General features: G+C 37.8%; 2 protein-coding genes across 5 annotated transcripts; both read left to right on the top strand.

Annotated features, from left to right (window-relative positions):
* Positions 1 to 44: 44 nt before the first annotated feature.
* On the top strand, positions 45 to 1,327 carry LOC128737339 (ORM1-like protein). Its single transcript, XM_053831957.1, has 3 exons — positions 45 to 304; positions 369 to 520; positions 584 to 1,327. Exons 1-3 carry the CDS (start codon positions 134 to 136, stop codon positions 717 to 719), a joined length of 459 nt encoding a protein of 152 aa, XP_053687932.1. The 5' UTR covers positions 45 to 133; the 3' UTR covers positions 720 to 1,327.
* A 5,236-nt stretch (positions 1,328 to 6,563) lies between these two features.
* Positions 6,564 to 27,590, top strand: LOC128738646 (transcriptional activator protein Pur-beta). 4 transcript variants are annotated; one of them, XM_053833946.1, is made up of 5 exons: positions 6,566 to 6,771; positions 6,840 to 6,890; positions 13,354 to 13,615; positions 14,109 to 14,430; positions 18,385 to 27,590. In XM_053833946.1, exon 5 carries the CDS (start codon positions 18,587 to 18,589, stop codon positions 19,409 to 19,411), a length of 825 nt encoding a protein of 274 aa, XP_053689921.1. In that variant the 5' UTR covers positions 6,566 to 6,771; positions 6,840 to 6,890; positions 13,354 to 13,615; positions 14,109 to 14,430; positions 18,385 to 18,586; the 3' UTR covers positions 19,412 to 27,590. The 4 variants fall into 4 exon arrangements, with proteins under 4 accessions (XP_053689923.1, XP_053689921.1, XP_053689922.1 ...); XM_053833947.1 differs by having other exon boundaries at positions 6,840 to 6,918; XM_053833948.1 differs by lacking the exon at positions 6,840 to 6,890 and having other exon boundaries at positions 6,564 to 6,665.
* The last annotated feature ends 307 nt before the right edge of the window (positions 27,591 to 27,897 follow it).

Below are 27,897 nucleotides of genomic sequence, written 5' to 3'. Positions count from 1 at the left end.
TTCAATTCAAAACAAAAATACGTCAACTCAACCAGAACATTTTCATACTGCTGCATTCATCAGACATAAAATATTTCCGTGATTTTAGTGATTTTCTCTCGTTTCTGCATTTTATTTGTTGAAAAAAAAAGCAATGATTGCCGGTGGTCACGGTGATCCCAACCCAAATAGCTCGTGGATGGATTCCCGAGGTCTGTGGCTGGCTTACGTTCTTGGTATTATTATTTTTCATATAGTGATCCTGGCAGTGCCGTTTATTGACATTCCCTTTGCTTGGACAATCACAAACATCACCCATAATTTGGTAAGTACATACTCATTAGTTGTTTAGTTAATATTTCATCCTTAATAAAGTGACCATCTTCCAGGCCCATCTATATTTCTTACATTCGATAAAAGGTGCCCCGTGGATGAGTATAGATACCGGAGATTCCCGCAAATATACACACTGGGAGCAAATTAATCATGGAGAACAGTTCACGACGACGAGAAAGTTTCTAACTGCAGCTCCTATAATACTGTAATAGATAATTTTTGTTCTTTTAATTTTATATCGCTAACGAAACCTTACTTGTTACTTTAGGTTTTTGCTAACATGCCTATACACACGGAATGATATCGATCACTTTATTGCGAACATAATTTCGCTCATCGTGGTTCTAATACCAAAGCTACCACAGTTTCATGGAGTTCGACTGTTTGGAATTAACAAGTACTGAATCAACACCTGACTGTTTACTACCTTGCATGTTTACCGTTTAGACAGCAGCTTTTGCTGCTTAGAATGTACGCAGAACGCTGCTATGATATGCATCGTACGGGAATCGTGATTTTGGTTAAAATATCGATTGTTTTAAAATATATTTTGATAGCTTAAAGCAATTTGTGAAATGGAACATACACTGGGAATGTTGGTACTGAAACTTATTGCATTCTAATTAAAAAAATCTCAAAAGATGATCAACAGCATCATAACAAACTTTCGGAGGTGGAACTCTATTGCCTATACGTGTTGAAAGTCACGTAATTCACTGGTAAAATCATAAAATAGCTCAGAATCTAAAAATTACTCATTGGTTTTGTACTTTTAACGAAAAATAAACATAATTATGTAGATTAACCTATAGATGAACTGAAAATTAATCTCGGTGATTTAGTCACAAAATACCCACATCGATATATTGGAAATATGTGAAAAATTCCATTGATAATTATCATAATTCATTCGGAAATAAATTAACTATGGATAAATAAATTGTTTACAGTGATAGTTTAATGATTAATAAACATTGTTAATTTTCCTTGAATAAGTCAAAGGCAACTTTGGAATAACATTTATATTCAACGCTAATATTGGTTTTTCTTTATTTGACCTGAAACATGCGATGACCGGCTGTAACATTATTAAAACTAGTTTTTTTTTGTATGCTTAGATCATAAATAGTTTAGCTTTCATAATAGCTTTCATAATACTATATTGTAAAAAGTATGATTATATTAAAGATCTTGAAAAGCTATATAAAATCGTTATAAATTGTGTCTACGTAAATATCAATAATTACAAATATTTTGTTACTATACCCTACATGTTTTTTTTTCAAGTTCTTTGTTTCCGCTGCTGCGTACTGCCGCTAGCGTGGAAGGGGCGTCTTTTCTTGTGTAACATAAATAACAGCACACTTTTTACCGTACGCACGGCTAACAGGATAAGGATACGCGCGTGAGTGGCAGCGTATGCTTTGTTAGCGCGATTGGTGAGTGAATCCATCCCAATGTTTCGGTGGGGGATGAGAATACGCCGTACACCAACGGCCGTGTCTTGGGTGCCACTCTCCAAAAATAGAGCATATACATAGTGACGACTGTGTCCACGCATACAGCATACTGGCATTGAGACGGGGCTATTAGGTCAATGACCCTGTGTTGCTTTTTAGTACGCACAATCGACTATTCTATTGACACATCATATGATTCGTGTATGATGTTCATGTTATAGATACAATTTTGCTTATCATAGGCCTGGAATAATTTGTTATCAAATTTCAGCGACATTTACATTAAGCTTCCAATGTCACAGTCGAATACAAAAAATCGCTGTACCTAATGGTGATGTTTAACGAATTATGTTCTTGTACGTTGTAAAAAGTAAAAATGGGACTAATTCCCAATTGTACCGTGTTGATCGATTTCGATGTGACCCATTTACTCTTGTAAATAAGTCTGTCAAATCAAAATTTACGAGGTAACGAAAAGTTGCTATTATGTTACATAGATGTAACACAGTAATATACGACGGGCATTTTTGTTCGTTATTTTGCGCACCGATATTTTGATTATTAATTGAAACATCAAATAACAACTACTTGTACACATGTTTTATTGTTAATTGCAAGGAAAATTGTACCATCCAAAGTGCGATATCGCTGATAAAAGTGCTATTTTACATTAAATCGTTTCGGTATCTTCGGCGCACTTATTGCTTGGAAGATAACGAAAAAGTGCGCCGAAGATACCGAAACGATTTAAGCTAAAATAGCACTTTTATGAGCGATATCGCACTTTGGATGGTACAATTTTCCTTGCAATTGACAATACTATGTGTTAATTAGCATAACAATTTGGGAGAATTTCGAAATTATGAGTGAAATGTGGGATGCACAGAATTAAGAACCCTGCGCAGCATTTGGCGCGCTTACGATAATGCAATGTAATAATTAAATCACGTTCGGGTAACGTGAAATATAACAAAGTAGGGAATAGAGACACTGTAAATAAATATAATAACTGCAATAATGACAGTGTTGAACAGTTGATGATGTAACTATTGGCACCGCTTGCATTTTTTGAATAAGGATCCCTTACCGCATGAGGTGGTCCTACGTCAAAAACGAAAAAGTTCCTATACTAGCGCCTCCGCGCGGCCATATTCGGTAATGCCTTATCCTTAAGAATGAGTAGCTGAGCTAGGAGGTGGGATGCTGCGTGGTACCCGGCTGTTTAATCTTACAACTGTAGTTTTGAACAGATGGTTGATCCCCTCGGCCTTGTTGACAGGTAAGCCTCAATTATTGTTTCAATTAAGGTACCCCGGAGCAGGTGGGACCTAAAAAATGCATAGTTATTGTTTATTACACTGTGTTATCTATACCTATGATTATTTCAAAATTCTTTCAGCACAGAAATTCTTCAGTGGTATCAATTCGAACCAGGCTTGTTATTTCCTCACTCATTGTGCAAAAAGTGCAACTTTTTTTGTTCAACACAATGAGCAGAACTGTTGTCAGAAATGAGAAATAAATCCACACAATGAGAAACAGACTAAACATAATGAGAAAAACTGACGCGCAGAAAAACTTCTTAATGCGCTCTTTAAATGAGCAACTTTCGGTTTTGCTCCCGGTCCTCTCGGTAGCTACAGCAGTAAACGTGAAAACAAAACAACCGGTGCGCGTACAGCAACTATAGACTCAGAGGCGTCAAGACAATCAAAAGTCGTTAAATTTTGAATCTTAGTGGAGAATTACCTTTAATGGGACTTTCCTGTAGGTGCGCGTCAAGAAGCAAGTGCATGGGAATTCCAATGTTGTCATTTCTAAATAACATAACGCCCTGTTGCCGTTGTGACATGCCTAACCATATGATGGAGTTGCGTTCACGGGCAGCCAAACTCAACTGAATATACTAAATGTAAAGCCCCAAACACAATGCATACGGATTTTACTACGTTGCGGCAATTTGACAGTTTTTCCATGGGTTTTCTGTCAAATTTCCGCAACGTAGTAAAATCCGTATGCATTGTGTTTGGGGCTTAAGAATCATGATTCAACTGCATTAATGGATTAATATTTTGCTGATGGCAATTGGCAATGACCGCTACTTACAATCGTCATTTTTTTCTCAACGCACTACCCATGTTAAAACTACCCGTGGTTGTCATATGTCAGTGCATCGCATCAACGTATTCTGTTGCTCCTCAATGAGTAGCACAGTGTGCGGTTGCTCATACAACTGCGTTCAGCAAGAAAGAGAAAAGGTAAAATGAAAAGGAGCAGAATAAATCGCGTTGAAGACTGAGCACAGTTTGAATTTTTCTCTTCTCTTTTTTTCTTCTGAGGAGGAACCATCCCTGCTTCGAAGGTTTAATTACGAAAAAGGCATATCAATTTACATGAAATGAATTTGAAGGAGAATTTTCAAAACTATGGCGGTAGGTCCTACTTGCCCCATTTACCGGGGCAAGTGGGACCTATATTCAAATTTGATTAAAAAGCATAAAATAACAGAAAATTGTGTAAGTTAATATACAGTAATGTTAAAGCATTGCAAGAAGCAATCAAAGACAATATTTGTACGAATGGTTCATCCATCGGGACACTTTATAATTTATATAAAACACAGATCGTGATCAATTACGCTGTAATGCATTATTGTAATGTAATGTAGTTAAATATGTCGCTGTATCCAATTCTAGCGAGACGTAATTTAGGATTAACCATTGTTTAATAGCTCGAAAATACGATTATGATCTGTTCGTTCTACCATGCCCAATTCGGTAGAGATAAGAGATAAGAGATAGTTACGCTATAATAACCACAACACTTTATTGTTTCAATTCCAGTGGCAGATTTGCTTAATTATATCAAATTTGCCTTTCCAGATTCAATTAACATCGTTTAGGTGTTACCAAAATGTGACCAAACTGTTTGTTTCCTCATAAACTGTGCTAATGGACTTCTTTTTTAGGTCCCCTTGGTTCAGTCCTTTTCGGTTTTATTTTAAAGCTTATATTATGTAATTGAACTGAAAATTATTTTAAAGCCTAGTATCGACCTGAAAAGAAATGGGCAAAAAGATAGGCCAAGAAATGCTGAAGAAAAGATTTTCCGTTTGCGATTTCTTTACCAGTATGCACCTCACAAGAAATATTGTTTTACTTTCAGATGGCGCAGTTTTACATGCCAGTGAATTGAAACGTCACTTTTCCGTACGGAATAATATCCGGCGCAAATATTACCACAAGAAAAAATGACAGATAATTGCTTGCCTTGCAGTTGTCAAAATTTCTTCGGTAAATACCAGGATTTTTTCTTGAGCTATTTTCTTTTCAGCTGGATACTAGGCTTAAAGCTTAACTGATATAAATATTATGTAATTGAACTGAAAATGTTCGGTACTACATCTAAAAATTGTTTAACACAGGAAGTTCTGTGCCCCGGGTACTTTGAAGTGCCGACCTTATTTCGACCCATTTTTTTAATGCTGTTTGTTAAATTAAACAACTAGTTTTCGAGTGTAACTTGTTAATACGCTCATTATGTTTATCTACGACCAGAAAAACATGTACTTTTGCGAAAGCTTGTGGCCAAAATATCATTTATAGAAAGGTGTGTCAAACTTACGACGCAAATTGAAAATAACGCTTAAATTTAAAGTCCAATTTTGGTGTTTGGAATGCCAGTTATAAATAATCTATAATTTTAATGAATGCGTTTGAGTTGTATCTTTCATTTCTAGAAAGGTTCGGTTGAAGAAAATGAGATTGAAGAGAGTTATGAGCTTCGTTCCCACTTACCCCGTATTCCCACTTGCCCCAGGGTACCTTAGTTTTGTTCGAGCTCAACATTCGCGCGCGATTTGTTATTGCTGTTGAAAAATTTGCTCGTTTATTGTTTTCCTCCGGTAATAAAACATACGGCCCAGTAGAAAACGATACATCTTTTATAGCTTTTCACGCTGGGGTAGCAATCGCAATAGTGGAAACATTGGCCAAACATTTTTAAAATAATTAATTATTACATGGGAGGAAACTAATGCTCAAAGGAGATTCTTATAATCCTGGAATGCGCACAAGTGTTTCTGCTTCTGGGTCCATTCAACTACATTTAAAGTTTCTGCAACAGCTTTAGTATGAAATTCATTTGATAATCAAATTTTGATCTACTGTAAGTCTACCCAAATACATTGGAAGGACCTTAAACTGATGAAGGCTTAGCCTTCTAGTTGAATATTGTCAATTGCAAGGAAAATTGTACCATCCAAAGTGCGATATCGCTCATAAAAGTGCTATTTTAGCTTAAATCGTTTCGGTCTCTTCGGCGCACTTATTGCTTGGAAGATAACGAAAAAGTGCGCCGAAGATACCGAAACGATTTAAGCTAAAATAGCACTTTTATGAGCGATATCGCACTTTGGATGGTACAATTTTCCTTGCAATTGACAATAATAAAACAAATTCATGCTTTGTTTTTCACAAGGTTAGTCAATTTTAACTCACCTTGGTTTTTCGTAAATTTCTTCAGCAATGTTGCGAGTAACTATAATGGAGCATAGTTGCTGGATGTGGTGGACTGAAGTTTCCGGTTTAGTTCGACAGTTGCCAGCATAACGGTGTGACACTGTAAATTTGATGACAGCTATCGCTGCTTGAATATATGCGTGTGCTGTACCGACTTTATTGAGCGCCATATCAACATTATCGTATTTTGGACAAAAGACACTCAGTTTTTGCCACTGCCGCCTGCTGGTTGCTGCTCGCTGCTCACTCTCGTCGATGGTGTCAAGTTCGGAAGAAGGTTGAAGCTTGGTGTTCGTTCGTTTTTGACTGAATCGTAGCAGTGGAAAAAGCTGCGTTGTGCTCCCATAGTGGTTAAAATTTACAATTTCTTGTGAGTACGGTTTTGGAAGTCGTTGAAATGTTGTGAGTAGAAGTGAAGTATGTGATTTACGGCATAGACAATTGGTGGAATATTGGAATGTGTGGTTTGAAAGCTGGTAAGTGTCAAGCTGTGAAAGTTATGAAATTGGATGAAAAAAGTTTTTTTTCGCTTTCTGGCTCTCAGTTGGCTGATTGGTTGCTTAGTGGATGTAGTCTACAGTGTCAACTGGATGAGGTGAGGTGTCAGGCAGGAAAGGAAACAGGTGATGAAGAACGTACGGTGTTTGTAGTATTCGAGAGGCGAGAGTGTGCGAGAGATCGGAGATTGAGTGCTTGTCGTTTTTGTAGTTGTGGAAGACGATTCATAAAGTTCAAAAGTTGCCAGTTTTTAGAAGTAAGACCAGTTTTTTAAATTATGATCATTGCTCTTTGTAACCTTTCGTCACTTAATCTTTTGATAATAATTTAAGCATACTCTAGAGTCACTTCAGTTTTATATGAGGGGATATCTCGTTTTTTTGGATAATGTTTGAAAATCGCGTTTTTACAGGAGCGCCGTTTTATTATGACGACTATGTTTAGTGCAACACTGGAATACCTATGTGTATGATCGTTTTTTATCCACTTCCCGTGGTCGGATCATTACAAAATTATCAAAAAGAAAAGACTGAAATGTACACATAGTATTTCACTGTTATAAAACTTCGAAAAACCATATTGAAACAGTGAAAAGTGTTGTAAAGTTTACATTGAAGTTGCCGTAAATGTTGCTTTTTTCACAATAATTTTTAATGTAAACTGCCGATTTTACAGCAAATAAGAAGGCGATTAAGCGCTGTTAATTTATTGACAGGTTTTTTTTAAAGTGGTTTTAATTTTTTAAAGTGGTAAGAGGGTCATTCACCACGTAGACTTCTTGTCTTCCCACCAAACATAAATAAACAAAAACAGTGAGCTTTGTGGGTATATCGATAAAATTTTACATTGCTTCTCGTAGAAGTTAATTAATTAAAATTAATTCTAATTAAATTCTGCAAATAAAATCGTAAACATAAAATAGGACAAAATAAAACGAGATGAAACCGATGAAATGAAAGATATAGTCATAATGAATTCGGTCAGACTTCACCGACGTTTTCGACGGGTTCGGATATCCATAAAAAATACTCGAGTACGAATCGAATTCATTATTCACATTTTCATACCTGACCAGATATGCCAACAATTTTCAGAACTTCAGGATGCAAAATCAGGATAATTCAAGATTTTTGTTTCAATTTTTTTAGGAAAGCAATATGTACAAATTTTCATGCTAAAAATTCTCTCACATTGCTGCTTATGCATTAACTGTCTACCACAGTCGCAATTAACCGAAATTTGGAATGGAAAACGGACGGCCTTAACCTTTCGTTATTCGCGCCAGGGGGGATCTATACCTGTCAAATTCCTTACATGTGTGCGTTACCGCAGATGGTGTTTGGTCCATGACGTTTGTACTGTCATGGACCAAACGGTTTATGATTGATTTCGAGCCAGGGGACTCGCAACTCTATTTTTGTCTGCTACAGTTGACAGAAACTCAAACCCAAACACGCAGCGCAATTGTCGTTTGTATTGTTTTGATCCCGATAATGCATTTATCTGCTTTTTAGCGTAAATAAAAAACTAAGAAACTTTTCGGAAGCTACATATACAGGCAAGAGCAGCAAATGGATAAGAAAAAAAATAGCAAGAGTGGCATTGAAAATTATGGTTACCTGCCTTCCCCTTCACATGTGAGTTTCACAATTCCTTACCGATAGATCCCCTCTGATTCGCGCCAACTTCGATTTATAGGCAAGGTAAAACGAAACGAAATTCACTCAAGTACTAACGCCAGTTGGCAAAACTTATGAAACTTTGTCTACTGATTGAAAGATCTTGGTTTGCAGATCAACCTGGCTGAAAACAGTGATTTTCTTTATTGCCAGAGTCGCGAGATATACCGAGTTAAAGTTAACGTTCCACAGGTGTTAAACAAAATACAACAGCGCGAGTAATCGTGGATTAAGATGGTATTGACGTTTCTGGTTTCATCTTCGCAAGGTTCAATTTCGGCAGCTAAACGAATGTGGCCACAAAATAAAGAGTCATATAAAATAGCAAGCTGGAGAGTAGAGAAATGAGGGTTGAGTTTCTACAGGTTTGTACCCAGGTAACCAATAAGCATTAGTAAAGCAGTAAATCAATCGTTTATTAGTATCCCTGCCGTTTTATACTGCAGGTTGCTGTTTATCAGCCTTTTGACTGCATAACTGTAGTAAATTGGCATTCACAATAAGCATTGTCAGCACTATAAAAGGGCTAGCAGTAAAGTAGCCGCATATTTTGCCAAAATAGCATTTAGGTAGCATTTAAGGCAATTTAACTGCTTATTGGCTTGCATTTAAATTGCATGGCATGCAGAAAAATCAGGATTTTTTTTCTTCAAAATAAGGATAAAGGAGCGACTTGAGGATATCAGGAAATACATAAAAAAATCTGGATAATCCTGAAAAATCAGGAACATTGGCATTTTTGTACCTGACTATTTAGTGATTGTCATCGTGTCTGGTTAGGGGAAGATGGTATAACGTGCCCCCTTATGAATAAATAGATATATTTCTATTGCAATTGCAACTATTTATACCAGATGGTATTGTAGAATAAAAATGCTAGGAATTTAATAACGCCGTCTAAATTTTGGGTTTCTCATCTGCGTTAGGTATTATATATTATCTGCAGCTTAATACACTGAAGTTTTTGGAGCGTCTTAGTAGAATACAAAACCTGGAAATTAAATAAAAAAACAGACAGTGAGGAAGCCTGCAAATCGTAGGCAAAATACGTATCTGTCAAGAATAAAATATACATAGTAGAATTAAATTGGATAAGTTTTCTTTTTATTTAATTTCCAGCATAATACATCCTATGCGATGTTTTGGATATGTATGTATTGATACGCCTACTCTATTTTAAAGTAAGCAAAAAAATTTCAGTTTTCAAAAAAAATCTAAAAATCTGTTCAGCTATACGGTTTGTAGTAGGTATATGCCGCAATCAATTCATCGAATATTAATTCACGGTGTAGAAATACACTGAAGTCGCTTTTTACGCGGTTTTTTACGCGACTATTTTTATGCGGTTTTCGGAATTTACGCGGCTTTCGGAATTTATGCGGTTTTTGGAATTTACGCGGTTTTTTTGCGCGGGTTTCGGAATTTATGCGGTTTTTTACGCGGTTTTTTTACGCGATTTTTTTACGCGATTTTCGGAATTTACGCGGATGTGCTCAAAACGTCTATTTTTTCGCGTAGTGTTGAAATCCACAAAGCGAACGCGGTTTTCGGAATTTACGCGGGATGTATCCTTCGCGTAAAAAGCGACTTGACTGTAATGGATCCAGCTGTTCTATACGATTCGACCGTCTTTCAGAAGAACCTCATAATTGTCGAAATAAGGATCTAAAACGTTTTAAAGAAGTGTTCAAGGTATGTCGACAGTAATGAACGAAATTTAAGAGGATCAACACTAAAAGAATCAACGGAATTATTTTCTTCATTACTTTTCCCTACCGTCCCTCCATCAATTGTAGAACCACCGTTTGAAAAAAATATTAAGAATCCCAGGAGGAAATTTCTAAACAGCGAAAGAGGCTTAAACGAAGTCTTATGAAATCATTACAAACATATTCGAATAGAAAACCTTAATAAAATAGACTAAAACCAGCAAATATATATGTAATTCATAATTGAAATAACCAAAATGATTGGTGGAAAATCCAGTGCGCCCGAGCAGACCCAGCCGTGGTTTTTGGTACATTTCTACTCCATTCTGTGCCGGTTTAAGCCGTGCTAATCATACCTGCCAGTAGGCGTAAAAATTACTTGTAAAAATGGTGAAATTTTTGCTTGAAATCTATATGACGTAAATAAAGCAACACGATATTTATATCTTCTAGAAAGCTATATCTAGAAAGTTAGCTAATGTTTTGTATATAAAAAGGTTATTAAAATGATTTTAAGGGTTCACGACAAAAAAACTAATTATATTTCGGAAACCATATGATGTAGAAGCTTAATATCTTCAGCAAAATTTAATGAAATTTATGAAATAGTTCTACAATTTTGGTGAACACATGAACCTGCCATCTGGTTCCCATAAAACGTTAATTTTTCAAAAGTGATATTCCATTAATATCTAATTGTATGAAAAAATCAAAAGATGCAAAATAGTATTTTAAGAAACTTTTCCGAATACAACTAAGCTCAAAAACATCAGGAAAGACGAGAAAAGACGTTTCCAGCACCTTGCACAATTTGATAGAGGTTTCCGCAGAAAAGGTTAACTCGCTAAATAAATTTCCACCAAACAGTGCTCAGTGAAGTGCGTAATCGGTCATAAAAGTGCTATTTTACATTAAACCGTTTCGGTATCTTCGGCGCACTTTTTCGTTACATTCCAAGCAATAAGTGCACCGAAGGGACCGAAGCGATTTGAGCTAGAATAGCACTTATGAACGATAGCGCCCTCATTGGTTGGACAATTTTAATTTGAAATATTTTGCAATTGCAAAACCTGCCGCGAAAGAGTTTTCGGCGTTGTAGTACTTATCCCCGAATTAGTATTTTGCAAAACAATTCGCCGCGACATGGTCTTCGCGAAATGTTATAGGTACAACCTTATTAAAAATACCGAAGAAAATACGGAAACATGACATTTGTGAATATAGATGGCAAATAGTTTTGGGTGCTATTTGCTTCGAGTCACTGTTGTATGTTTGTAGAAAGATAATTTCTGCAGAAATTGAAAAGGTTTTCTTGAGTTTCAGCTTAGTTTACTAAGGAAGTAGATACGGCAGTCTTTGACTGCCTCATACAAGAGTATGCCATCCGCATTATCTACTGATGGCAGGCAGATCAATTTATCTTTGTATTACTTCATTTTAAACAAGTGTTAGTGACAGATGATATAATCAAACGTGTGCCTATGAGAACGCTTTAGGAACACTATGACAGATTAGTAACCCTGGATAAGTTTTCTTTTTTATTTAATTCCAGGCAATAATCTGCTAAATCAGCAGTTTAAAAAGTTAACCGATACATGTTTCACAATAACAACGCGTTTTATCAACAGTGATGGTGTTTGTTTTGACGGTTTTGACAAATTTAGGCGGGCGTGAGGTTTAGGGGAAACCTGCGGATGCGGGTTTAGAAGTGTTCACAAGATGCTTCAGTCGTCGTCGTCTCAACTTCTCTCCTTTATTATACTTTGCAACAATGATGATCTTGGTGTACGTCAACTGTGAAATCATGGGTAGTTAAGATTGTTCCTATTTTGTTTGATGTTTGGAAGAGATAAAAATATATTATTCAACAACCTGCTATTATAGTCTTGATCTTAATTCAAGGCTAGCTGGCACGCAGTTTCTTGTAGCTTGTACCTAGATTTAAATTGCGCGCTTTTGAAGCTTAATGCATAAAGAAAGATATTTAAACTAAACCACGTGATAGCATCACAATTGCTTTGGCGAATATGTGCATTTGGAAACAATTTAACAAAATTAAGAACAAAACAATTGCTGTCCTGCTACCTAACAGAAATCAAAAATTGCTTTTATTACCAACCCTTCCATCCAGTATATCCTTGTCACAACACAATACACTCTTTACTACTCTTTTAATGAAATGGCAAACGTGCGCATACATAGAGAATCATATAACAACCGCACATTGCAGCTGTAGCGCACTTCCTACACTGATATTAAATTGGACTAGGTTTAGCCTTCGTAAAGAATCTTCAACTTGTTGTACAAGGAAGTTTTTCTGACGTACTTCCCTTACACAGACATCAAATTGGTCTAGGTTTAATCGTGGTCATAAAAAACTTTGTTAGGATGAGGGGATTTTGTTATTTTTTCAGGCGCACTTCTCTAACACAGACACAAACATTTATTCATTGTGTTCTGAATACTGATAGATGGAAAAATCTCAGAAATAAATGTTTCGTGCTTGAAGTATATGCATCATATGAAATGATACGAACATGTAAAATTAACAAGCCTGATACATAATTTACATGGATGGCAACACTTGGTATGTATCTTAATGTTTATACACATAGCCTGTATAGTAAAGAGTGATTGTAGCGGTCATACATTCCGCCCGACTCTTTTGTATGTGTGTTTGTGAACAACAGATACGGTTTTGGGAGATCTCGAGTTTTAAAAGAAATACACTAAAGTCGCTTTTTATGCGGCTATTTTTGCGAATTTTAAAATTTTTGCAGTTTTTTGCACGATTTTCAAAATTTGCGTGGTGTTGATATGTAAAACACATGATTTGCAGTTTTTTTAAAATAAATTTCAAAATCTGCAATTCCATTCCGCGAATTTACGAAAGTTTATGAGAATCTTATTGCGTGAATTTCGAATATTTGATTTGCATGCTACGATCCCTTCGCGTAAAAGGTGACTTTAGTGTATTAGCATCAGCAGCAGCCACAGCCATTCGCAGCCAGTATATGTATGTACTTCTATCGTGAGTGCTTAAGTGAGTATGAATTGGAGAAAGAGTGATTTTTGAGTGTACGCGACTGAAGGAATGAGGCAGGAATAAAGAAAATGTTGGAAAAATGATTGAACTTTGCCAACTTCTGAAAAAATCTTTTCTCGTTTCCAGACGTTCCGATCAAGAATATTTTGTGCATCGATAGAAGCTCGGTAGTGACCCACTGGATGGAATCCCATTGAATTAGATTGTACGAAAATCACGAAACGGTTTCTGTGGAACTTGAAACCAGACAACTCGTTGTTTTTTCGCCTATTGGGTGAAAAAATTACATGGCACATCAGGAAGGTGAATCGATTTGGATGTGCAGCTGCTGGAACCCGGAGGATTATTTTTCGGCCACTTGAGAACAGCGTTACAGTGAATACCAAGAGTGAGCAAAATGGGTTTAGTTTATTAATAAAACATGAATCAAGCTGGAACAGTGTATTAGATTGTCATGAAAAAGTAATCTGATAGAAAGGAACAGTGCAATGTGTAGAATCTTGATACAGACTCAAAGAAGCGTAGTTTTAGTGGATGTGATAGCCTTACTCAATTATTGCTAGTTTTTACAATTTTCATTTGCTAAAATCAAGTTTTCTGTTTATTTTTTTCTATTCCTTCTTGACGACTGGATCATCGTGTCATCGTATGCTATATGCTTATGACTGTTGTTGGTGTCTTGATGAAAAATTTGCCATTTTAAATTGTATATCTACGTGGTGTACATATATAAATTATCGAAAATTTGCATTTCTCGTGATCGTGTACACATTACTACGGTTAACTTACACTAAACGAAACAATAACGTTAACTGTGAAATACCATACGCCAATCTCGCATACACAAATTGCCTGTTACTGTGTAATAAAAACACTGGCAGAAAGACACTTTGACCTGTAGTAGAGGTGCAGGTGATTGATTTAAAAAAAAATCCAAAAAATAGAAAGAATTCCAATTGATCCAAATCGCGAAAACAGCAGTAGAATGGTTCGCGAATGACCGGACGAAAGGAAAAGCAATAAAGTAAGCCGAAAGACGCAGCGTGGAGTAATGAGGAGACATTGAGCGGTGGAGCTATCGATTTTCCTCATGATCCAGCAAAGAGGCCGACGGAAAGAGAGAGTGTGAAATAACAGCTGAGACGAGGACGAAAAAGGAGCAAAAGCAGTGTTCAATCTGCTTGATGGTGCCAACAACGTGTGGTGAGTAGAAAATTAATGATATAAGATGTGCGGCATGTTTTTGATCAACTGCAACATTAGGGCTAAAGTTGTGCAACAAAGTTAAGGCTATAGGAGTATACGGGCCCTTTGGTTTTGCATTGAAAAATGCTAGTGTGGCAATTTGGACAGAAGAAGGTTGAAAATTCACGCACTCACGCACGCGAGTGAAACATCTGTTCGAATTATTGTGAGCGAGAGAAATTACCACACCAGCAAGAGCGACCGAGTCACAGCAGGTTAACGACAGCGTTGCCAGGTAAATGCACCGAAAAGTAATCCGAATCTTCACTGGGCATGGTATAGCAGCCAGTTGATTAGTTAAGAAAAGTTTAGAGAAGTACTACTCATGCAAATTAACGGAGTGTTATCATTGGTTGAAAATGTCATTAGACCTATGTGATTCTGCTTGAATGTGTGGTGGAAAATGTTATTCGGAAGTTTGACCTGAAAAAGTGTAATTATGAGTGGTGCATTTCGTTCGTATCTCAAAACATACAAAATCGATGCAAAGTTCAACGATTTAGTTACGTCTTTTGTAAGGTTAATAACGGTCAATCATGCTTGGGTTGAAGGGTGAGAGAGCAAATAGACCTAGACGGGTACATATTTCGAATTTATATAAGTTGAACCTGATTAGAAAAGCAGTGGTATTTTTAAAGACAGTTTACTATTTTCAATCCACCAAAATTTATTATTTATAGCGCCGTTGTACAAAGAGCCTTTCACAATAGAAATTCGGGTCAGTGTCATAAGAAAGAACGACATGTTTTGTACGTTGATAAAATTGACGCTTTATACCTTATGAGAGGAAGAATTGTGAAATTTCAACTTCACTTACATCATAATGGCTGAACTAAAGCTTATCCCTAAATTTCGCTTTAACATCTTTAAAAATAATACGTTTTTCAATCCCAAAAGACTGATATTGTTTACGTAAGACTAGCCCTTTGTTTACTATGTCGGAGGGTACACATTTTGCTTCCCGGTCCAGACGAAAGTTTTGTACGTCAACAGTTTCGTTTATTTCTTCCAGGAAACAATTGACAGTATCCTCGTCCCCAACACAAGTCGAGAAAAACCTGAACCTTTATGAATTTGATGTCTTGAAGGTAAAACATCCTGTAAAAGTACTTGCTAATTCGTTTTGAGCAGTTGTATCTATATCCTGCTGAAAATTATTTAAAACTGAAGTTTTATACGTCCTACAGAGTAGGGACCAAATTATACTTATTTTTTCGCATTTTAAATCGGCAGGCTGAGAAATTACACGCAATCGCTAATGGGGAGTGACGAACGAGTCCGGCTCCTCACTTATTATTTTAACGCTTGCTGTGAAACCATCAAGGATGCCACGATCAACACACAGTTTTGATGAAAGCATGATTCGTTCCAACTCATTTTGCTGAATAGTACTGAATAGTGCATCGCCTAAAATCTATGAATAGGTAGTGGGTCTCTAAGTTGCCTGCAAGTGAATTCTAGAAAGTTACCGAAGGCCTGTTGCAAGGTGAGCATTTTTTAATTGAAATTTTCCTGTAACGGCTTCAGTCTATGAAATGGATGCACCAGGGATTTTTGAATGTACGTTTGAGGAAAGTTCTACCCCTATAATTACTGCATTGGGTTTGATGGACTTTTTTGTAGATAGGGAATCTTCCTACTAGTCAGTCTATACTTTTAGTATGAACTTATGGATAGCCGTACAGTACAGTTGTACGTTCCCAACTTTCAAAAGTATAACGAAGGTGCCATCCTTTCCCAGTTACTTTGCTGTTTCACTTCGCCCAAAGAACCCATACCTTGTCCATCATTCTCAATCATTATCCTGTTTCTGTTGACTATCTTACTCACCATTCAACAGCATATCGCAATGTCAACTTTCGCTCTCTCGGCAATCAAGTTACCCTTTTCACTGCACCTAAAAGAATTTGACACTGTTCGGTTCTAATTCCGTTGATCATTTTAGAGAAGCTTCTCGAATATTTTCTGCCAAAGCAATTGGCCACTCACTGGATGTGGCTGCAACGGTAGGATAGTACCCAATATTTCCCCCGGCAGCCCCCCCGCAGAAACCACCCCTATTTAGGTGCATGCATTTTCCTACGTTCACTGACTGGTAGGCGTTGTTCCTTAGTTGAGTCCGAACAAGGACAGTATATACCCGATATTTGAGCAGGTCGAAGGCCGCATATATTTTTTTATGACATTGGACTTCTTGCGAGCTAACTGCTCATAGCTGACGAAACACCGCATTTCAACCATCCACTCTGGATCAATTACAGCCAGCTAAGAAGTGCAGAAGAGTAGCATGCACCTGTTTTGATTTTAACGTCGTTCGGCGTTCTCACAATATATGTGATGCGCGTACCCTTACAACTTTAGCGTCTTTCTGAACACTGGGTCCGCTGAAGATTTGCGTCTACCTCGAACTCGCCCGCGTCGAATGCAACACTATTGCGTATGCTAGTTCTATGGCGCTCGGTTTTTCCTGCTAGCTAACAGATATTTAGTTTTTGATGTATTCGCTACCAATCCAACCTACTTTGCTTTACGTTTCAGGTTGGCAAACTGGTCAGCAACCGGTTGTAATGTACCTCCGCCTTATCGAAGTCCCTTGCGTGTTTCCATCGTGAATCAGTCTTATCAGCTTCCCGGAAAAGCCATTTTCGTCTATTATTTTCCAGAGTTCTCGCGATCGACATTATCATAAAAATGCAAAGCAAAGTATAGCACATTCCGTTTTCAAAAATCAATAAAAACGAGGTACGTAGTGATTTGACATTCGTGACATTTTTGAAGAATCTGACGCAACACAAAGATTTGATAACTTTTCATAAATCTTCGCAAGCGGCGATTAAGGGTAAAAGAGGACCTAAGAAAGCACTTTATGGGAAGCTTTAAGAATACTACTCGCTCGATAGTTCTTACATCCACCATCATATATCACAACTCCATCATCCGCCGTACTGGTGTCCCCCTGCTGTCTTGGTATTCTCACTCTGCGCTATTCAGGTGCTCATTGTAGTGCTGCTTTCATCTTTCAATCACGTTCATTTTTCTCGTCTATCATCGTCCGGCTGCTTTGACGTACTCGAGAGGGCCTTCTGTTAGTAGAGCTGTCTCAAGGTTTTGCGCGTATTCAGTAGCGCTAGCGAGTGGAATTCCGGTAGCTTGAGCCGTTCCAGATTGTAGCATGGCTGGCGAGGGTATTGAATATTGGTAACAACGTTAAGGCTTTGGTATACTGTAAACATCAATAGGTAGTGGCCAGAACAGACGTTTGCGCCCCGATTAGTTCTAACGTTGATGATAGCCGATAAGGGCCTGCCATTAACAAAAAGGTTCTGCGATTCGGTCTGTTTTAGTGATCTCTTGCTATACTTATCTCGTGTGTTTTGCAGCTGGTTTGATAGATAGTGCTCCCATTCCTATATGAGTGTATCATAGACCTATTCCAGCGTTTCGACTTTCGTGGTCCCTTATGAACTCTCAATAAGTCTTAAGGATCACGGGTACTTCTCAGAAAATTGAGAAACCTACAGACTTCGACCTCATATTTTGGGTAGTTCAACCCGATCTCGCGCTTCTGCGTATCTCCTAGCAAAATGTGTACCGAGATCGTGTGTACTGTTTACTGCAGCTGGTCTGATAGATGGTGAACCCATTCTTATGTGAAAGTACCGTAGAGCTCTTCTACCGTTTCTTCTTCAGCGAGGACCCTTGCGAACCCTCAATAAATTGAAAAGAAAGGACGTACTTCCCGGAAAACTGAGAAACGGAAAACTGGCCATCAAGCAACCCCATGACCAACCAAAGTGCGTTTGATCTCAAACTTAAACAAATAATTTTGTTAAAACTTTTAAGCCTGATGTGTCTTTGCTGCAATTATATTTTCATTATACCAAAATCCAACTGTTTCTCATTCACTTTCAGATCAACCGGTTGACTAACAACTCTGTTGTTGTGCATCGTAACGACTCCGACTCGGTAGGATAGTCCGGCGGGAGTGCATACGGGCAGCGGTAGCACTCTTGGTAACCCTAGAATAAGAACATTTTTTTTGGCACCCGGTTATAAAGCGGCTTAGAAAATAAATTTTAATCTGACGCTCGGTTGGTTCGGCGGTGCTTCTGAAATGTCCGACGCCGGCAGTGGACACGACGGAGCCCAAAAGGACTACTCGCAAAAGATGGACGGCGGCGGTGGCGGTGACTTCGACTCTGGACAGCAAAGCCAACAAACCGAACAGGAGCTGGCCACTAAAATGTTGCAGATCCAGTCAAAAAGATTCTATCTGGACGTGAAACAGAACCGTCGTGGTCGTTTTATAAAAGTCGCAGAAATCGGTGCGGATGGCAGGCGCAGTCAAATTTTTCTAGCCTTGTCTACTGCGGCCGAATTCCGAGATCATCTCTCGACGTTCAGTGATTACTACGCGTCACTTGGACCACCGAACCCTGACAATGTGCCCGAAGATGGGAAACTTAAGTCAGAGATGATGATCAAGGACAACCGGCGGTACTACCTTGATTTGAAGGAGAACGTGCGGGGCCGGTTTCTGCGCGTTTCGCAGACCATAACCCGCGGAGGTCCACGATCGCAGATCGCCATCCCAGCGCAAGGGATGATCGAGTTTCGCGATGCGCTAACCGATCTGCTCGAGGAGTTCGGCACCAATGATGGTGGTTTCAAGGGCGAACTGCCGGAGGGACGCCACATGCGTGTCGATAACAAAAACTTCTACTTCGACATCGGACAAAACAGTCGGGGCATATACATGCGGGTGTCGGAGGTGAAAAGCAACTTCCGAACCGCGATCACTGTTCCGGAAAAGTGCTGGTCACGGTTCCGTGACATTCTCAGCGACTACTGCGAAAAGATGAAGAAAACGTCCGAGTCAACCACATCGTCGATCACTGCCGATAACACATTGCAGAAGCAAACATCAAATAACATGTAAATTAGTAACGAGAGAGACAGAATTTATATCCTTATTGGCTACGTTTCCGCTTGTTCTGATTGTCTGTTTCCAGTTTTTATTATCTAAACCATACGACGAATTTCCAGTTTAGTTGATTATGTTTTTCGTTGTTTTCTCATTTGTGTTTCCTTCAGAAAGATTGGATAATATGCTAAATTATAAAGAAAAAGAAAGAAGAGTATAAATATATTATACATATAGAGTTGTAGAAAGAGAAAGAGAAGATCAGATTTAATCTGAATATAAAACACAGTTATAAGATTTAAATAAGAAAGGAAATCTTACAAATTAAATTTAAAACGGTCAAACAGAGAAAAAAACAGTACACGCAGCCAACTTTAGAGCAGCTCTTAAAACGAAACAATCGGTTCAGTACCCAATCGATCCTTTCGTGGATAAGACCGTGTGTAGAAAGATGTTACTTTTCCAATGTACTTTATAAATTGTAAATTTGACTACTAACCTTCTATTTCGATAGAGACATAACAATTATTAGCAAGTTAAAATATATTCTTATTTAGTTGACAAAAAACAAACAAAAAAAGATTTTTCTCGTGATTCTAATGCATTTGGGTGATTGTTCGAGGTTAGCATAATTTTCGTACTCTCTTAATCCGTTAATTCTCTAATATTTGCGTTCAGTTAAACTTTAAACTTTGCGTTATGGGGCTAAGGTCGTTCTTCTAAGTGAGTCGTTGACTAGTGAAGGCAATTTTCTACACATGCAGTAAGCGGAATTTCGGTTATTCGAGCCACGAAAGGAATGATTTCGCCAAACATCATAATACAGCAGACAATTAGCGGGAATAAGTTGATATGAATGCAGCAAAATTCTCAGCTGGAAATGGCTGAAAATGTTGAAATCAGAACAAAGCAAAAACAATTCCCAAAACAAAGTGATTTAAATTCAGTGAACTAGAAACACTCAGTATGTAACAGAATGATGATTACAATTAAAACAAAATCCAATACAACAGCTGACAGAGGGAAGCATGCGAAGTAGAATTGGTTTAATTTCTGTTTGTTCTGCTACCGTACACTTCCGCAGGATAAGAATGGCGGATATGCTTACAAAAAAATAACAAAATCCTGTAAAACATTTCCCTCTTTGAGCCAAGATTAAAAATTATCCTCTTGCATTAGCGAAAATGGCAACAGGCAAACACAAACACACATACGGAGCAGATAGGTAACAAAATACGCGGAATAGTGTAAAAGAAGGCGTAATGATGAAATCAATATATATTACTGTTAAATGTTACATTAAAGCAGACTTCAGAGAGGGAAAGTGAAATGGAACGACCATGTGAAAAAAATAGTATTTAATTTCCAATTAAATCCAGATGCATCAGAATATTGATTAGCAGCAAACTGAACTTGATTTACCCTATTTATAGTTTTTTTTAGTACGACGATAAAAATAAAAACAATTGCGTTTCGAGGATCATGCTTGGCATTGATTAAGAGAGCAGGAAAACAAACTATAATAGTCTGGTCATCCGACCGGGGGATGAGCCTCCTAGAGGTGCCCTAATCAAATGGCGTGCTCGGATCGGGACCAACAGCTGTGATCTATTATGAAATGAAATCAAGAAAAATTCATAAGCGAAAAAATAATGTATTAAGAAAGAGGGAGAGAGAGAGAGCGTGCGCGATCCGAGTAGAACCAAGCTCGGTTTGCATACGCGCGTCGGGCGATCGAATCTTCTATTAGACTACAATTTATAGACCCTGAACGTTTCAGTTATTTGTTTAGTTTTTATTTGTTGTTCGGAAACGCCGTGATCGGTTTGGTCACATTTTTTTTGGAAACTTTTCACAACTCGCTGGGTGAGGGGGTGGTTGTGTCGCAGATGTGTGCCGCCGGTTGCGTTTGTTCCCCGTTGTTTATTGTTACGATTTGTTCGGTTAACAAACCATGTTACATCAGTTCTAGCAAGGTGAGCCGCAGTTGTTCTCAAAATTCCTGTTATGTACTAGCTTAACTTCTCCTGAACGTTTCATCGAAAATCTGTATTGAGAAAATTTGAAAGCTCTTTTTTGTTTTGATTCCTCACTGTTGAATTCGATTTCGATTAGTCTCAGGTGCGAATACTTAAAACATCGAACTGTTGTGTATTGTGCTGAATAGTCGATGAGTTATATAGTGTGTATTCAGTTGATAGATTTTTAATTGAAAAGAAAATATTTTGGTTAAATTTCGTCAAATTAATTGCTATGATTTTTCATAATCGATGCTGCCTGCCCAGTGACAAATGATATCGAAGCTCATTAGTTTAGAAGTTATGAAAGTAAATATTACAACTCAGATTAACTATTAGTATTCTTACACACATGCGGAGCATTTTTAGAATAGTGCCATGACACAATCGTTTTTTGTTCTAAAGTTTGAACACGAACAAATTCGGACGTAATTGTTTCGGCTGTTACTGGGTTTTATGTATGTTTAAGACCACGAACTTTTCCTCGAACGTTGCCTAATTGTTTGCCTACCAAAATCCATTATCACTTGGAATCCTCGTTGCTTGCGCTACAACCTTTCTTCTTCGTTGGGAACTACGGTAACGCCATTGTCATTGTACCATTGTTTGGTGGAATTTGTCAGCTGGCGAGAAAAGGCTATTAATCTCAAGCTGCTCCAGAAATGGCAGTAACCTCATCTAAAGGCACTCCTGCGCGATTTGCGCGCTTGTTTTGATGACATCAAATTTTAACCGTATGAAATGGGTTTTCACGCGTTTAACAGAGAAACCGTCTGTTTTCAGTATTTCTGCATTCTCCCAATCGTTTTCATTCTGTCAATTTCCGATTGCTAAAAATATGCGTTTTTTCGAAATAATTAAATAAGCTTGTGTCCAAATTTCCATTCAACACTATAGAAATCAGTAGTTGCCGAAGGCACATTGTAGAACACTCTTGACGGCTGAAACACTGTTTCTTAGCACCAAATGTTACGTTACGAGCCGGGGTGGATCTTACTGTCACCCTTATTCTGCGAGTCACATGACTCAATACGACAATTGTCACTTGGGTGACTCGCCACGGCGAGTCGAGTCACCTAAGTGACACTCGTGTCACCTAGGTAAGAAACCCTTGTCACCTAAGTGACAAGGCGAGTCACCTAGGTGACAATTGTCACCTGATTCGCGGTGACTGCAACATAGTCACGTCACTCGCCTCGCAGAATAAGGGTATGTATCAAGAATTTCTCTCCACTTTATTTTGTCCTGGGCTACTACTCGTCGCCAATTCGTTGAACGTCTCGACACACGCAAGTCGGTTTCAACCTGGTCGAGCCATCTAGCACGTTGGTTCGCTATATTCCTGGTGCCGATGGGGTACTTGATGAGCACAGATTTCACTGCCCAGTCGTCCGGCATTCTTGCGACGTGGCCAGTCCATCGCAGTCTCCCAACTTTTGCCAGGCGTACGATGGGAATCTCTTTATGTAGTGCCTGCAGCTCGTGGTTCATACACCTGCGCCACTTTCCGCTTAGGTAGGTAAAGTAATAGCCTCAAGTTCGTAGAGGACTACCGGTCTGACTGGCGCTTTGTTCATCGTCAGTTTTACGCGCCGGCGTATGCCTCCGCTGTCCCAAGATTGCTAGCAATCTAGTCGTCTGCGAAGACTAGGAGTTGGCGAACCTCATTCTTCTTTTTTCAATGCCCGCTCGCCGGATCACATCTCCAATAATAATGGTGAATAATATACATACTCTGCACGATTCGAAGGGACTCGAGCGGGCCTGCTTCCGAAACACGCACGTAGTACATAACTCGCTCCAGCGTAGCTCTGATCAGTCGCGTCAGTTTGTTGCGGGAAACCGTACTCGTGCATCGCCTGCCATAGCTATTTGCTCACGACTGTATCGTATGCTGCCCTGAAATCCATGAAAATATGATGCCTGACTAACAGACGTAACACTTCGAACAAATTTTCTAACAAAACATTTCAATGACATCCCTAAAACATGGAAAAAACACTAGCATCACCTGGTATAGTCGCAGAGTAGGTTGCTATAAATTTAGCAATGCTATAAATTTACTTGTATACTATCTGACAACAGCGCCAGCGCAGGCGAGCGGCGTTCTCGCGCAGTGACTGTTGTTTGAGTCTTAAGTGAAAATCTGAAATGATCGTTTTTATTGACGATGGAATCAGGCTTCAGTGATACGTCTGTTAGTCCATGCTTGTACTCTCGATATTTCTGGAGAATTTGTCGGAGAGTAAAAATTTGATTCGTAGTAGCACGGGCCCCCACAAGGTCCGCCTGATACTGCCCTGCGAATTCTCTTCTATTGGCGATAGACGACGTAACCAAATCTAAGAAAGCTTGTAGGCGGGGTTGACCTGCTTAATGCTGCGGTTATTACAGCAATCGATCCGATCGATTTTTATAAATGTGACAAATCATACCTTCAGGTACTTTCTTCTTCTTTCAAATCTTTGAAATTATCCAGTAAAGTGCCGTTGCTAGTGTTTACTATCTCTAAGCATAGGGGTGAGCATTCTTAAGTTTTCCTTTTCTATATTTACACTCTTCATCACTCTACTGATAACAAACGCCTACTGCAGTAGGCTATACATTTTTAACGCAATACATTGAAATTTTTCATTCAAAATAAGTAGTTGGCAACACGTTTCGTGTGTTTGGATTTTTTCGTGTTCAACCTTTACAATTGCAACTACCATTGGCAGCATCGTTCCTATATAGTGATATGGCAGCACAAAAAACGGATATTACACCACTTTCTTTCTTAGGTCGTTGGCAAGCATCACACTTGATGTGATTCCTGAATTCGCGTCACGAGTATGTGAATTTTTGGCGGAAATTTTTAAATGGTTTTTGAAAATACGAAAATTGAATTATTTCATTGCGTTGGTTTTGGCAGTTTGAATAGTTTTAATTTTATTAAAATCTCTGTAGCCTCCTAAACATGAAGATATCAATCTTACGATAGCATAGGTGCTCTGTACTATGCAATGACCACACTGTTATTCCCCTACCATCTCTTACATAGTAGAGAATATCTTTTTAAATGTGATAATGTGACAAGTACTAGAAATACAGCGTAACGAAGTCGCGCCTACTTAGTTTGGGCTGCGTTGTTTGAAGTATAATGCAATAGACGATACATAGTGAAACACATGTGAACAGCAGAGCAAAGAGTCTTTAGTAAGAAGAAACTCCGCCTAGCGGATCTGTAGGCATACACTAACGGAGGCTGCTAAATAACGTCGGATTAAATCCACCTGGCTGGAGGGGGCGCCTTGATAAGAGAAGCAAAATAATATCTATAGTAAAACGAAGACAAACCGAAAGCATGATTGTCGTGTAAGACTTGTTTTGCGAATATTGGCACACCTCTCTTTCAAAACAATCAGTCCATACAACTAGGATTCTGTTCGTTGAATTTCACTTTATAGAACGAAGGAACAAACACTTCAACGGAAGAGCAATGAACAGCTGAGTGATGTTTTACAGCCCGATAGAGGATGATGCTTTCAGCAAAAAAGCGAGATTCTTAGAAGCACCAAACTCAAACAGGTGAAGCAAATAAGATAAGGTCGTATTAATTGGAAAACACTACGAGGAAATTTGTTTTTGTTTTGGGACTCACGGTATGAAGTATTTTATGAATCTGGAACCTGAAGAAAACAATAACAGAGAAAAAAAACGCTGCAAGAAAATTGGTGGTTCTTTTTTAAAATAAACGACAAACAAAAATCGCAAAATCAGATTATTATCTATTATTATTAAAAATGAATTATTATCACTGCTACCATTACAACAGCAACAACAAAACTATATTATGAATATTGTGAAGAATTTTAACTTATGTTGTCTTTTCTCAAGTCTATTATAGCGATAAAGAAAATAATAAATATAGTAATGAACAAAAAAACGACAGATAGGAGGACAAATAATAAAAAAAACTGAAAAAATACAAAAAATATGAAAGAGAAACATATAGTAGGTATATAATAATGATAGAAATGTTCCCGAAAATCGAAATGATGTTCAGTTAAGTCTCAAAACAGAAAACTATAAAACGTTTGTGTTATAAAATAAAGAAAATGCTGCGAATCTATCGCCTGGCGATGTGTTATTTTTCACTCCTAAAAAACGTAAAACCAATGGCGTTCAAAACGCTCGATTTTAAACGACAGGACTCTAGCAATTGATTTTTAAATGTTTTTGTTACTCAATTTAACTTTGTACAATGAAGTGATTGAATGTTTTTATTTTGTTTTCTATCATTCCTTCTAGGTCACCCTGTGTTGTGATCGAAAGAGTTTATACGATAGCAGCTGGTAAAAAAAAGTATATATTTTCGCATCCGCAAGTCGCAACCATAGAATATATAGTTATAAATAATAGGCATGCAGTTTTAACACACTCAAAACGGAGAGTGTCTCGATAAGTCTTGTGTTTCTCTTTCACGTTTTCTACAGGGTGATCGGTTTCCACTCTGTTTCAGTTTTCGTAGTAGCGCTATACGTAATAAGGAAAAAAACATAGAAAAGCAACAAATAAAAAACGAAAGTTATTCACCATTCAAAAGAATAAAAAACGACAAATATATAGATGAGAAGTTTATCGAAGAGAAACAAAAAAAAAGAATAAACCATAAACTAGTTTTCCTTATAACCACCTCCATCGCCGCCATCAGTCGCAATCACCACGCAAAATACGATAGCTAATCGGAAGACGGAAGACTTCTGTGCGCGAAGTGTTCTATGACTAGTGATTCCGCGTTCATAAAAGTTTCGTTTTTCTATTAAGTACTTTTTTACCTTGTTAAGATAACTTATTAATGGTTTGCTATTGGTTGAAAAACTCTCTTAAGTGCGTCGCGTTTTCTCCTGGCTAGCCCGGAGTGACCTTCTTAATCACGGGCGAATTTTACAACTTTCAATGAATTCATCATAAAAATGGCCCTACAACCATTGTGGAACTGCATCGGGAAACCACAATCTTCTGTTGATATTTTTTAGTTATATTGTTAAACTCCCGTAGTACGTATTTTATTTACGCCCTTTTGTTTATAGGTATTCAAATTGGAAAAATGAAAGCTATGACACTACCTTTATCGACGATACAAAAAAAAAGAAAAATATAATGAAGCATATTTTTAGGTGAGATGAAGTTTTTCAGTTTGATTTTTTATATAGGAATCTAAATTATTTAATCCGTTTATAAGCGCTTTTCCTGAGAATAAATAATAAAAACAAAAACTAGATGAGAAATCATTAAGATTAAAATGAGTAAATTACAAAAAAAAAACAAAAAAGAGGAAAGAATGTAAACCATAAAAACGTTGCTGCTAACACACACAACACACAAAAAAAGGATAACGCTGTAGAGTTCGCGAATCAAATGATCAATCTAGATAAAAACGGTTTTATTCTTTGATTAAGGTACTGGCGCGACGAGCATAGGCCGAAAACAAATGAGTAAGAACAACTAGAACACGTGCGCTGTAGTGATGGGTGGGTTTTAGAATACGGGAATTAGAGGGAACTGTAAATTGTGGTAAGCAACACGGAGAAATAAATACTAAAAACAAGGCGAAGATACGATATGTGTAGGCTGAAATTATTGGCGATCTAGATTACCCTGGTAAATGGTTAAAAAAAACCAACAAAAATTCTGATACGTCCAATTCACTTTCGTCACATGTCTTCACGGAAATTTTTTCTCCAAAAGTCGAAAATATAAGCAACACGTTTTACCGAATAGACAATGAATTAAACATTACCACATTTTAAACCTAATTGTTAAAATGGTGCATAGTTACACTGCCCACGTTCGCCTGTCAGCCAGTCGGGTGCTGCCTAAGTCAAGTGCAAACGGTGGCACTCGCGAGAGTCTCCCAAACGGAAAGAAATCAGTATAGTAAATACCATGATACACTACTGGGGCGAAATAGCAAATCAATCGTAAAATGTGGTAATGGGCAGAAAGGTACAAACCCGGAAGCTGCGAAGAAAAATAAGCGAAAGGAGTAAAAGCAAAACAAAAAAACATGCACTAGTGTTGTAATGGATTAAGGAATAAACAAGTCGACAGCTTAAATAAAAGGTGTTTTGATTATTTGATTCAGGTGTTAAAATGTTAGTAGGAAATATACTAATAAATGTGATTACAAACAACAAAACCAAGATTGCGGAACCCTTTTCCTTTGGATTGATAGAATTCTTCGAAACTTGTGGATAATTTTGTTTGAATAGTTGCTTAGGGGACATGATCAATGAACAGCAGGCAATAACGGTAGTATAGCGGGCGATGAAACTGGCCACAGAAAAAGAAAACGCATTTCTTCTTATAACAAAATAGAACAAATATGATGGAGACGGCTGTTATTGAAGAGCAAAACGGGGAAAGGGCCTATGTCCAAAGTGTAAACAAAATGTGTTCGTTCGAGAGCTCGTTTCTTACACTAGCCCAGATAATAATATC

This window comes from Sabethes cyaneus, chromosome 2, assembly GCF_943734655.1.
Source record: "Sabethes cyaneus chromosome 2, idSabCyanKW18_F2, whole genome shotgun sequence".
NCBI lineage: Eukaryota > Metazoa > Arthropoda > Insecta > Diptera > Culicidae > Sabethes > Sabethes cyaneus.
This window is presented reverse-complemented; position numbering and strand designations above follow the sequence as displayed.